At 41.7% G+C, this 13076-nt stretch overlaps 1 protein-coding gene and 1 long non-coding RNA gene across 2 annotated transcripts in view; one reads left to right on the forward strand and one right to left on the reverse strand.

The window, feature by feature from the left end:
- HUNK (hormonally up-regulated Neu-associated kinase) overlaps positions 1–927 on the reverse strand; it is a 56835-nt gene extending 55908 nt beyond the window's left edge. The window contains exon 1 of the mRNA XM_081909247.1: positions 49–927. Coding sequence (XP_081765373.1) covers positions 49–309 — 261 coding nt within the window. The 5' untranslated portion in view covers positions 310–927. The remainder of the gene's footprint in view (positions 1–48) is intronic.
- Positions 29–6030, forward strand: LOC309368892. The gene is made up of 3 exons (XR_014167954.1): positions 29–123; positions 3286–3422; positions 5797–6030. It is a non-coding gene; the product is annotated as an uncharacterized lncRNA (long non-coding RNA).
- The last annotated feature ends 7046 nt before the right edge of the window (positions 6031–13076 follow it).

The following is a 13076-nucleotide window of genomic DNA, read 5'->3' on the forward strand; positions in this document are numbered from 1 at the left end:
AAACAAAAGGCTGCCCCCCCCCTCGAGCGCGGGGCGAGAGCCAAGTACCTTTTCTCCGGTCACGACGTGCAGCCCTTCCCGCACTTTGGCGAAGGACCCCTCGCCCAACTTCCTTCCGATCAGGTAATTGCCCACGCGCTTGGTGTGCTGGAACTCGCGGAGCCGCTCCCGGGACGCGGCCGCGTTGACCCAGGCGGCCAGGAACGTCCCCTCGGGGCTGAGGGGGGGCGTCGTGGGCTCGTCGCCGCCGTCGCCGAAGCTCGCCGCGGGGGGCTCGCTCAGGAGCCCGTCGCCAGCAGCCGCCGGCATCCTGCTGCTGCTGCTGCTGCTGCTCCCGCCGCCGCAACTCGGTGCAATCAATGCCTTCTCTTTGCAACCCTTGCGGCGCCAAAGAGCTTCTGAGAAACTCGCTTCTTTCTTTCTCTAGCTCCTGCTTCTGCTCCCGCTACTCCCCAAATTCAAGTCTGCAGCACCAGCCTGCCAATGTGATCGGCACCCGCGTGTGCACGTGGGGACCCGACGGCGGCTGGCTGGCTGCTGAGGCGCACTTTGCCTCGCAGGGAAATGTCAAGCAAAGAGCAAAACAAGCAAGCAATGAAGAAAGCAAAATAACAGAAAAGAAACCCGCTTCGCCAACGGGGTCTGGTGGAGATCTAGCGCGATTCGGCCGCCACGAGGAACTGGCCCCGGATCACAGCCGCGCAGCTTTGCAGCCAGGTCCGGCGAGCTGCGAGGCTGAGGAGGCTGTGCACGCCTCACGTTGAAGAGGGAGCCTGAGCCAGCTCCCGCAGATCAATTGTCTCCAGTCTCCGTGGAAGCCCGTTGGCTGCCTTCCCCTCATTGGATCTGTCGATCACTTTTCCCCTCCCTCTCGTACCGCGCCTGGCTGCCTCCTCCTGGTGCTGCTGCTTGAGGCTCTCTTCCCCTCTTGCGGGGAAGGGTCTGGGGAGGCGGGGGGGGGGAGGAGAGAAACGTTTCATTCAGGCTAAATTGGCAGTAATTTAATCCGATCCCTCTGCTGAGAACAGATGCAATGAAAACTCGACAGCAGTCGTGGTCCTTTAGAAATTCGGGCAGCTCCCCCGCCCCCCCCCGGTGTTTTTGGTGTAATGCAGATTCAACCCTAAAGCCAAATCGCATCGAGGAGCCCCCTTGCCAGCGAGTTATTTACGCCTTCAATTCACGAAGATGCTGCATTTCTCTCTATAATTAGGGCAGTCAAGCCGTGACAGGCGCTCTGCGTGACGCCTTTCGGAGCAAAGCTTGGTTTATTTTTCTCAAGATCTCTTTTATTCCTTCCCCGATAATATTTTTCTTGTGTTGCTTTGTGCCCCTTTTGTGCTTGAAAGCACTTCACTTTGCTTTCACTTCTTTGCGGGTGACATGTGCTCCAGAGCTCAGATCGTGACAGCCCTGGCAATAAAAGCATAAGCGGTCCCCACCTCCCCTTTCTGTTGTAAGAAATTGAGGCTGAAAATGCAGTTACCTTGGCAGCTTAAAAGCAAAGGAAAGCCCCGCCTTATATTATACATTATTTTTATTTAGAGCTGCAGCCTCCATTTTATGTTCTCAGCCCTCTTGCTTTTAACAATTCCCAACCTCAGCTTTAGGAAGCATTACATCCTTCATTCTAACTGCTATCTTAAAACGCTCCACACTTCCACAATGCAACTTGAGTAAATATAACTACATACAGGGACTATGAATAGTTGGGGAAAGTCACAACTATTGCTTGTGCGAGACAAACTCATAAATAATATCAATGCCCCCCCAGGGCAAATAGAGACAGCCAATCATCCCCTCCATGTGCACAAATCACATCCTAGGCCTTTATTGAGAGTCTGCCAATCCTCAGGTGCCTTTTTGGGGGGAGATGCAGGAGGCAGGAGTGGCAGGCAGGTCCCCCTTTCACTACTGGACTTCTACTTGCGGAGCTTTGGATGCCATTTATAATTAATTGACAATTTGCTGTCCTTTAATGGTACCCCCAGATCTGCTACCTGCCATCTCCATCAGAGTGCATTTCGACGAAAAAGGCAATTGCTGGCATCAATAGCCCTAATCCTTTCTGCCAATGTTTTAATTGCAATACACTCCGTGTGACAATTACCCTGATCACTTGCTGAAATTACTAATTCCATAGTTTAGAAAAGCTTTTTATATAGAAGTATACAGGAAAAAAAGCTGAAATCATATGCTTTTGTTTACGGGAAATAATCCCTCTGAACTCAGTGTGACTTATTTCTGAATCAACACCCGTAGGATTGGGCTATATAAGAATCTAATTTTGTTCCCCCAACGTAGTCTAATGGTAGGTCTGGTGGTAACGTAACCTTAGCTTGTGTGCTGATACTGCAAAACTGCATACACCAATAGTACTATCACTAAGTCTTTTAGTTGTGATATTTTAATAAGCCAATCACCCTACATCGTATCCCAAGGCTGAATATGGTTCTCATTACCTGTTTCCATATTCAGCACAGCACAGTAGCCTGAATGAAGTTTATATGCCTATGAACCCCAGAAAAGGCTTATCCCCTCCATAAGGTACCTTCTCTACAAATCTAGTTCATTTCTCTCCCAGCTATGTGCAGGTTTTTCAGTTGATATTGGCCCCCTGAAGATTCAATAGACTGAAGCACTACTTTCCATCTGCCTTGTGTTCTTGTGTTCTTTATCCCAAGCCTCATATAGTGCACTTAGATCTTAGTTTTGCATTGGTTATAATTTGTTCATTGCCAGCCTCTACAGGGATCCATAGGGCTAGTTCCAGATCCATAGTCAAAACAAAAAAAATTCCTTCCAGTAGCACCTTAAAGACCAACTAAATTAGTTCTTGGTATGAGCTTTCGTGTGCATGCACACTCCATAAACAGAGTGAGAGCTTAAGAGTACATCACAAGGCAATAATAAAAATAGATAAACAGGTATTTTATTTGCTTCATGTTTTTATTGTGGCCAGTTTATTTAGCATAGCTGTTACATCAAAGAAAGACATCATCTGGGCGTATTCATTGATCCAAGGATAATATGCTAACTTCAACCCTAGAACATTAAAGGAAGTGTTTTCCAGTTATTTTAAAAACTGGGATTTCCGCAGAGTGTTGAGTGTGTTGTGAGAACAGGGATCAAAAGTCAATTGCCTGCCCAGTCCCAAACCAGGACTGTAGAGAGAGTGGTCTGAGGATAAACATGTAATGGCATCAGTGTTTCTGTTCTCTAGCATAGCATTCATGGGGTTCAGTTATTTGCCATAATTTTTTTAGAAAAGATAATACACCTTAGCTAATGAAAAATGGAGCCCTTCTGTATTCCAAAGGAAAGTGAAAAAAGCCCATTGGACCATTTTCATGAAACAGATCAGTGGCAACGAAACAGGCAGATTCAAAAGTATATCAGATGGTGGGAGAAAGTTGACTTTGGTAAGTATTCATACACACACTATATTAATAGTTAAAATTTCTAACTCTAAATATGTGGCCACTGCTTCCATTTTATTAAATTCAAAAAGACTACACAAGGGTGATGTCTTTAAGAATATAGTGTTTGTATGCGTACCCAAAGAGATGGCCAAACTGATTTTGGGAGCAATCCAATGCATAAGAAGCTGGCATAAAGCAAGCCAGTGTAAATGAAGCCAAGATAAAGTTGCACCAGATCCAAAACCCATTCAGTAATGGGGCTGCTGCTGCTCTCTCCAAATCTGGCAGAGCAGTGGCCGACCTTCGGGTCTCAAATTTTAGCGGTGCCTAGTGCAACGCCAAAATTTGGTGTTCCCCCACCTCTCCCCTTCCATTCTACATCATAGTTACAGTTCCCCTGAAGCTTCACATCCAGTGAAACCGAAGCAGTCACTTTCCCCTAAATCAGTCACTGGAAAGAGGGCAAACAAGTCTTTAAAATGGTTTTGTTATTGGGTCACATGACCAAGCTGAAAAACCTTGGGATCCAACCTAAGTCCCCTTTTGTGGTCCCATTCCTGCCACACCTCCAGAATACCCCTTTGGGGGACTTACATTGGGCTCGTCTCAGCAGGCTAAGCTGGGATGAGCAAATTATGTTGGCGTATCTTCAGCTGAGATGAGGTTGGGGAGTTAACACCCTCTGAGCCAGGAATCAGCCAGTTGATCCAGAGATCCACTGTATCCCGATTGCTCATCCTGGAAGATATTGCCATAGGATTGCCCCATTAATCAGGTAATTCACTTTGGGAAACACAGTTCATACAAATATATTAAAGTATTTTTAAACCCAGTGTATGATTTAGTCTGTTAATCTCTAGCCCCTAAATTTTGACTCAAAACACACCCTAGGAGCTCTATAGTTAAAATTAAAAAGCAAAGAAGGCAGGACAGCCTTACTGTATGCCTCTTTGCAGCTGAATTACAGCAGTGATTCAGCCACTGGAAATCACCTTAGAAACTGGTGATAAATATAACATTTTGACACCCTTAATAAATGTGGTAGGAAGAGTGAATGCATGAATGCTGGCAAAAAGAGGGCTACCAAATTTGATACGTATTTTTTAATTGCCCCCAATACTATTATTACAGCTGTGTATGTGCAAGGGGCTGTTGATTCAAGCATGCAAGTAAAGCCAAAGATATGAAGGGCGTAGGAGCGATAAAAGCAGAATTTCCCATACAAAATTAATGCAACACTCCCCCATCCCCAAATGACCATAGGTTTTTAGTATAGAGTAGACTAGGGGCACGTAAATGTTAGCTTTAAATGCCATTTCCCCCACTGCATTTCAAATTGTGTTTTACATTGCTGTGCATATCACTACCTGGCTTGTTTTCCTGCACCCACAGCCCCAACTCCTATTCAATGCAGCAATCATTGTGCAAGCACAATGGATGTTTAAAATGTAAACCCCTCACCTTAACTGTGGCTTATGGTTTCAAATGGTTTGGAAGCTGTTTTGAGGAAAAGCACATACCATATTTTTCGCTCTATAACACGTACCCGACCATAACACGCACGTAGTTTTTAGAGGAGGAAAATCCGTAGGCATGCCACCCGTAGGCATTCCCTCCATAACACGCACAGACATTTCCCCTTACTTTCTAGGAGGAAAAAAGTGAGTATTATGGTGCAAAAAATACAGTAATAAAGAAACTACAGAGTAAAGATGAAAAGTGGCTAACTTATTGTGTACCGAGGTTCGAACAACAGCAGTAGCAGAGCACTGGAGTCTGAGTAAATACACAGCCTACCTTGCAAGCAGAAAGAAGCTAAGTACATTAGATTGCCATTTATTTTGCAATGACATGGTGTTTGAACTCAAATACGTGATGAAACAGATACAGACAAAAGGGCATTGTTGGGTACTTAGAAGATGCGGAGGCATAAAATTGGCATATGCTCATTAATATGTATAGGTGCAAATTTAGGCCAACTTTCAGAGGGGAGAAAACAAACTGGCTCAGGGCATACTCTCTAAGCTTTGGGGACTTATTATCACGTAAGTGTATAGGAGTGCAGCCCTGTGGCACCATCTTGTGCATGTTTATGCAGCGTTAAATCCTGAGCTCAGTGGGATTTACTCCCTAGTCATTATATTTAGGGTTGAATTGCAACTTAAGTGCTTTTTTTTTTTACAAGTTCTCTGATAAAATTCTTAACGCATATACAGTACCAACCCAGTTAAAATATTTAGTATTAAATGAAGAGGATGTATAAGATACTGTGTTAGTTAAGGAAAATTAATAACGTATGCAACCTTTTCCCATTGTATTAATCTGGAGCTCTAAAATTGGAAACTTCATTTTTCCTGTCTTCCTTTGTATACAGAGAGACTTGCAAATGAGTTTCAACAATAATTGTGTGGCATATCACAGTTTACTTGATGCAGTTGGGTCTCTGTGCGATTCTCATCACTAATTAAGACACCAGAGATTAACTGCTAAGGGATTCAGTTATGAAGAACATGTTTTTATTATCAAATGTGAAGACTTCTGAATGCACGGAGGAATCAATATACTTTGAAATAAAGCCTGATTATTAAATAAAGAGTATAAAAACAAATTTAAGGTGCAGATGAGCACTGCTTCATTTAGCTATACTGTAAACATGTTCATTTGATATATTCCATTTTTATATATCTGTTATATATCTGCTCCTAAGATGCAGCGGATGTCACAAGGGACCCTGCATGAGTTTGATGGGCTCTGGACCAATGGCCCCTCCATTGCCTGCTCCCTCAGGTTCACAGCACAGTGAGAGGGCAGACCTCTCTGTGTATGGGGGTGTATGAGGCAGCCATTTTGGAGAGAGAGATGAGGGAGAGATCGGGATGTTGAGGGTGGAATGTGGAGGATGCAGTTCATTTATGCAGCGCAGGGCTTACTTGCCCTCCCCCAATGTTGTATTCAAACTGGCACCACTGGGTGGGTGGAACAGAGGCAGAACCCTTGGACCACCTTGCACGTTGTTTTGAATATATTCTCAATGGTTTTAAATATATATTTACAATATGTGTTCCTGGGTAGATTTTTTAAGGTTTTCCTCTTTAAAATCGACCTGGAAATAGGATGTGACAGACTTAGTCCCACCCCCTCTGAGAATAAGGACAGTCTGAACTTCAGTGGGTGCCTATGATTGGACATTGGGTTTGGGGCGATTACAGATAGCCCAAATATTTTGTGTGTCTGATTGAAGTCTGCAAAAGCTAATGCCACCATAAATCTGTCTTGAAGATGTCCTAATACTTTTTGTTGCAACAGCCTAACATGGCTACCCTTCTGGAATTTTCCCATTACATGCTGATTATTATAGCTGAACATTTTCTATGGTAGGAAATTCCCCTGTTATTCATGTATTTGTGCCTTTATTTATGCCAATCAGAAGTGCCAGTTGACATTTCACATGCCAAGAGACTCATCCTTATCTTCTGAATTTCCATTTTGGTCTGCATGCACACTTTCATGAGAGAGCTATTTTAATCACAGCCCTCAATTCACCTTCACTTCAACTTTTGAGCACAAGTTACCAAGACTGCCACACTGTGGTTTATGGAGCAACGAGTCTGCAAACGTGTCTGAAGCAAAGCAAAGCATTGCCAAAAGTGATGCAAATTCGTCACTGACTGCTGCCACTTCAACAAAATGTTTACTCCTTGTCTACACTCTTGGCTCTTTGCTGACTCCTTGATTTTCAGACAGACAGAGATATTTCTCTGAAGTGGAAACAGATTTCATTATTATTATGGGATGATTTTTACATATCAGTGAGAAACTTGATTTCCTTACATGATAATTGCAGCTTGCAATTCAATTTCTTTCTCTCTGAATTACTAATTTCTCCTTATTCTGTATCTATGAACAAACCAGTTCCTGTAATTTACCTGAATTGCAAACAAGGTTTGCAGATGTTTTAAATATGTCTTGCCTATCATATCATCATTTTCCTTTATGTTTTAAATATAAATTTAGTGACAGTTGCTTATGTCATATATATATATATCTAAATCACGAACAAATAAGCTATAACACAAAATACACTACAGTAATATATATGATAACTTGCACACAAACAAATTAAAACACAAACGTACACACATACACCATGGAAGAAGAAGTTGACATGCAGGAGGAACTTATTTGTCACTGGTTATATTGCCAGCATCAGATTGCTCTAATGCCTGCATATTAAAATCCAAACAAAGAGCCATGCAAATTGCTGCCACTGGTTAGTTGCCTAGCAACTATACAGTGAGTACTGAAAACAAAGTACTGTCATACTACACTACCATGCTGAGCTTGAAACAAAGCCTATAGTATGACTTGTGAAACACTATAAATCTGAAATATTTAAAAGGGTTGACAAAAAAAAAGAAAAATATATTTTGAGACTCTCTTGATTTTACAAATTTTCCTCAAGGGAATGGGCTCACAGGTAATGCCATGACAAATGCTGTAATAATTTATGCCCTCCCAAATGTGTTTACATTGAAGGTGCCACAAGACTCTTGTTTTGTTTTGCATGGATCTCTCACCCATTTGGGGAGATGCTGGAATATGTCCTTTGCACAAGAAAGGACGCCTTCATAATCCATCCCCAAGAAAGCGGCTACATTGTGATAAATTAGGGATTAAGGAGAACTTCAGTGTGGTTCACATTTTAACGTGACCCAACCTAATTTGCACTTCTAGAAACCAAATGCAAACTGAAATGCAGCTCTCCTTTGAGTTTCACAGTTGTCTGAATTTTACGATGTAGTTCTCCAACTGATAAACGTGGATAAAAATGTGCATATTAGGGGAAGGTGTTCCTAAAAATGTGTATTAGGGAAAACTTGCAGTATGTTAAGTTTTATGCTTGTAAAAATCTATATACAGTAGTAGAAAAAATTGGCACTAAAAACATTGACAATTTTTCACAAGAACTTAAAAAAACATTCACATACTGATGTGAAGATGTGGAGAACTGAACTGAACTGAATCAAAGAGAAACCAAAATTGAGAGGTTTTGGCCACCACTGTGATAAAGAGGAATGGCACTGCGAGGCTCTGGTGTAACAAAGTCACTTCCTCCCCAAATCACACTTTTTTTGCACTAAGCAAAGTGATGAGGAAAAGGAAGTGTGGGATAACTACGGCATGAAGGCAATGTTCTATAACCACTGCACCATTTTTTATTTTTTAGTGCAAGGATGAATGTACAATAGGTAGGTTGTCTGGAAATGTCCTTGTATACAAATACTCCGAAGGAAGGCAGATGATGGCTGGAGGTAGGAATAGAATCTTGTGGCATCCACAAGATGTAGTCCATTCCTTGGACTACATCGACAATGCTGGCTGGTGCTGATGGGAGTTGGAGTCCAGCAACATCTGGAGGTCTCAGGCACCCCACTCCTGCTCTATACCATCAGCTTTGAGCCACCATTGCATCACTTGTCTTTTCTTGCAGCAGCCAATGCAGTTGACTGCACCCTGATTCTCTTATCGCCTTGACCTCCAGGACAGATTCTGGCAGCTGTCTTGTCAAGCCAATTACTTTGGACAGGAATCTGGCAGGAAGCCTTGCTCGTTTCTGCCCCTCTGCACTTTATACAAGCCTCCAAGAAACAGTAGGCCTAAATGTAGCTCTCTAGTGATGGAAACGAGACAAAGCCTGCAGAACTGGATGCAAGGTCACCTTATTATAGCACAGCTTGACAAGGCTCATTTAAGAAATGAAGGCACAGTGCAGTACCTGGTTACAGTCAGAATTAGAATATTTGTCTGCTTGGTGCATTTGCTTCAGCTTTCAGAAGAAGGAAGAGCACAATGTGCTGGCACCACTCGTCACCTAAGTGTTGCTGTAACTATGGGGATGAAATATACCGAAGTATATTTATGGAAGAGAGAGATTTCTGTGCAGTTTCCTAAAAGCACAGGCTGACTGAAGTATGAAGAGACCTCTTACTCGCTTGCACAGGACTGCTGAAATTAAGATGCGAAGACTTAATTTTTTCCCCCAAGCAAGTTGCTGATATTCCTCCACTTGACTTAATATATTTTGTCTGCAAAGCTGCAAATATCACCCTGACATAGATCACTTTTGCTAGCTGTTTTACAATATCATTTCCTAAAAAATACATATAGGAGTTTCTAGACTCTAGATTATATTCTCTAGGGGAGGTGTGGTGAACCTCCAGATGTTGCTAAACTACAGCTCCCAAAGTCTTTGGGCACTGGTCTGGCTTGCTGGTTTCTAATGGGAATGGTAGTTCAGCAACACCGGCAGGGCCTAACATTCCTTGCACCTTTCCAAGGGCATAAGGAATCTGATTTCGACTGAAGACTGATTTTGGTTTGCTAGACAAGCAACCGCTCCTTCAGTTTAATGAATTTTGAGTTGCCCCTGGAAGAGACTGGACATTTGATGACCACGAACAGTTCTCATGAATAGAGGACAAAGGAAAATAAATGATTCCCATTCCAACTTGAGAAATATCCTTGGATTACTAACCCATCCCCCACCAAAAGGGGAAGGGACTAGCATTTATTTTGCTCAAAGCAACCATACTAAATTCCACATTATGATTTGCTTGTACTAAGTATATGAGTAGGGATAAGCACATTTATTTTTGTTTTTATTTTATTTTATGATTGTAATGTACGTAGTACTATTTTTATAACCCATGCTGTAACCATTTGGTGAAAGGCAGATTATAAGTATGAATAAATAATTATTTCACAAACATGAAACCTGTGATGTTTTAAACTGTAATTCTTATGCGACTTTTGAAAGTGTGTGTCAGGGGTTGGAATTGCAAAGATCACAAACTAGATCACACTTGCACAAAAACAGCAAGAGCCAACCAAACGTTTCAGATCTAGATTGCACCTCCAAGAATGCATGGTAGATACATGTTTATGGTGTGGGCGTCCACTAGGAGGATCTGTACAAAGAAGTTAGCATCTTTGGTAAGGATTTAGTCTTTGTGTACATAAGCGCCATCTGGTGGTGTTTATTAATATTGATTCAGTATGTATTTTCTGTACATTAATTTGATTTAGCAAGCTGGCCATTGCTATTCTTTTGTTCAAACATCAATAAAAAGCACATCAGTATAGCATAAGATGTATGCAAAATTTTCCAAAATATTATCCATAATGTGATTAATATAATGAAATAAAAAAGTGGTTAAGGAAACAAAAGATGTTATAAGGGATTAAGATTGCAATCTTTTCTGCATTTGTTTGGAAATTCAGTGAAGCTTCCTTCTGAGTAGACATATATAGGAGTGCACTGTTAATCACTTTGATCCCACTCAATAGTAACCTTTCAGATTACTTGTAAGTATTTAACAGAATGATCTAAATATCAAATATATATATGTATGTTGTCTTCAGTGCAACACTATTCAAACATGTTCAGATGTCTTAACCTTTTTGCTCATCTTCTTCCTCTTGTATCCACCTCCTTAAATCTATGGGTTAATAAATAGCAGTATTATTCCTGTGTGTGTATCACAGTCTTTCATAACAAAATGCTTCACAGTAGTCGAGTCTGAGCCTGTTTATCAAATGTAAACTTCCTGTTTTCAAATACAGATTTTCTTTCTATATTTGCTGGAAAAGGGTATAAAGGATTATACCGGCCGACAACAATTCTGAGCTGATTCCTAAATCAACATTTTGCCTCGTATACTTACTGTTACATGTTAGTGTATTGTTACGAGTTGGGGGGGGGGGGGTAGGCTGTATGCTTAAGCTCATTTTTAATTCCTTGATCCAGCAAGTGTTAATATATAAGCAGATGACAAATGCCTCCCCCTTCAACTCGCTGGTAGTTAGAGAGATAAAGGCCAGGGTTGAGGTGTATGTGTGGTAGAAAAGCTAGAAGCTGACTATCTGTAGGCTGGGCAGCTAAGAGACAGGGTTATACCTAATTTCTGTTGGAATCCAAGACTCTGAATTCTATCAAAGAAGCAAGACCCTCTTGGGGTGGTAATGCTGTGAACCCTTCTGTCGTAGGCTCAGGTTATATATACGTGTGTGTAAGTAAACCATATATCCTAAAGAAACCACAGTCTCCACTGTCCGACATTCTGAAGGAAACATGAACCCTGGGTAAGTGACTGGGACCCCTGGAATCTCAGAGTTTTGGGGAGATTGGGGAGGCATGCAACAGTATGAATTCATGGGCATAACTCAGTTTAATAGGTTATCCACATCATTCCATCCCGACCATAGTGAACCACAGCTAGTTGTCCCTCAGTTTTTTTGCCTGATTCATCTCACTCACAATATCACTTCAAAAAGTAGCAAACCTCTATAGAATTATTCCAGTGTCTATTTTGATAGCTTGCAAATTTCAGAAATAGCAGATTAGCAGAGGAATTACTTCTTCCAGGCTTGAATCTCCAGCCTGAATAAAGTCTATTCAGTAATATAAATCTTACTCTTCTACTCTAGTTGCTTGCAGAACTGTAGACCAGCCTGCTTCACTAGCTTTATAAACTGCCTTTTGGAGGTAACAGGATTACAGACATGGACCCAGGCACAAAAGGAAAGTAAACTAAAGTTACCTGAGGAAAACTAAAAGATAATGGGAATAAATTACACACATCAATTGCCAAAGCACTAAACATTTAAGAATCCATCCCTACATTCTGAGAACCTAAGCAACTACCTGCCAGTGGCTAATGTCCCCTTCTTGAGCAAGATTCTTGAGCAGGTAGTTGCTGTTGTAAACAAAAATTGCCCTTTTCCTCTATGGGGTATCCAAGAGCCCATATAGAGTCCTTACATAGGTTCCCTATAGGTAGGAGAAGATAACAGAGGCCAACCAGAGAATATTGAGAAGCAAAGCACCTAGAAAGCTTGATCTTTATTGATCTGTTGCAACAGGGTGCTCCCCTAAATTGCAGGAGAGGAGGAACCCAGAAAAATGGTGCGCAAGGCCTTAAAAAGACTTTTGAAATTGCCACCCTGTAGATCAAGACCACCCCCAGAAACATCATACATACATCACAGAAGGGGTGTAACCTAAGACCACCCCCCAGATACATCATACCTACATCACAGAAAAGGCGGTCTAAACAGAAATTTGAATGTTCTTTATCTCCTGTTGTTGTTTTTCTCCTGTCTGGCAGGTAACTTGATTGGATTGCCTGGGGAGCCTGGCCATTCTTTTGCAGTGATCAATACTTAGTTCCTGGGCCAGGTCACAGGCTCACACCCTATTCATATCTTAAATGTGCCTTTAAGACAGGATTTGTGAGGAAAGAGACAATGGGGAGGTTTCCCAGTTTGAGCTTGCAGAGAAAACATTTGCACAGTTTAGGAGTCAAAATGGTTCCAGGTCGGTCTTCCTGTGCTGATCTATGTACGAGCTTGGTATGCTTATGAACATTACCATATATCTAAGACCTCAAAATTCCTATCACATTGCTGATCAGATAGTGACTCAGCTATACAGCAGCAAATATAACATTTTATGTGCGTTTTAGGTACATTATACAAATGTGACACTAGATGGCAATGGGGAGTTTATGGGAAATTCAATATATTTTTCAAAACTTTTTTTAAAAAAACATTTACACAGCATTTTTATATGTGTCTAGATTCCACCCCAGACAC

Source organism: Podarcis melisellensis (genome assembly GCF_964234715.1).
Source record: "Podarcis melisellensis genome assembly, chromosome: 4".
In the NCBI taxonomy this organism is placed as follows: Eukaryota; Metazoa; Chordata; class Lepidosauria; order Squamata; family Lacertidae; genus Podarcis; species Podarcis melisellensis.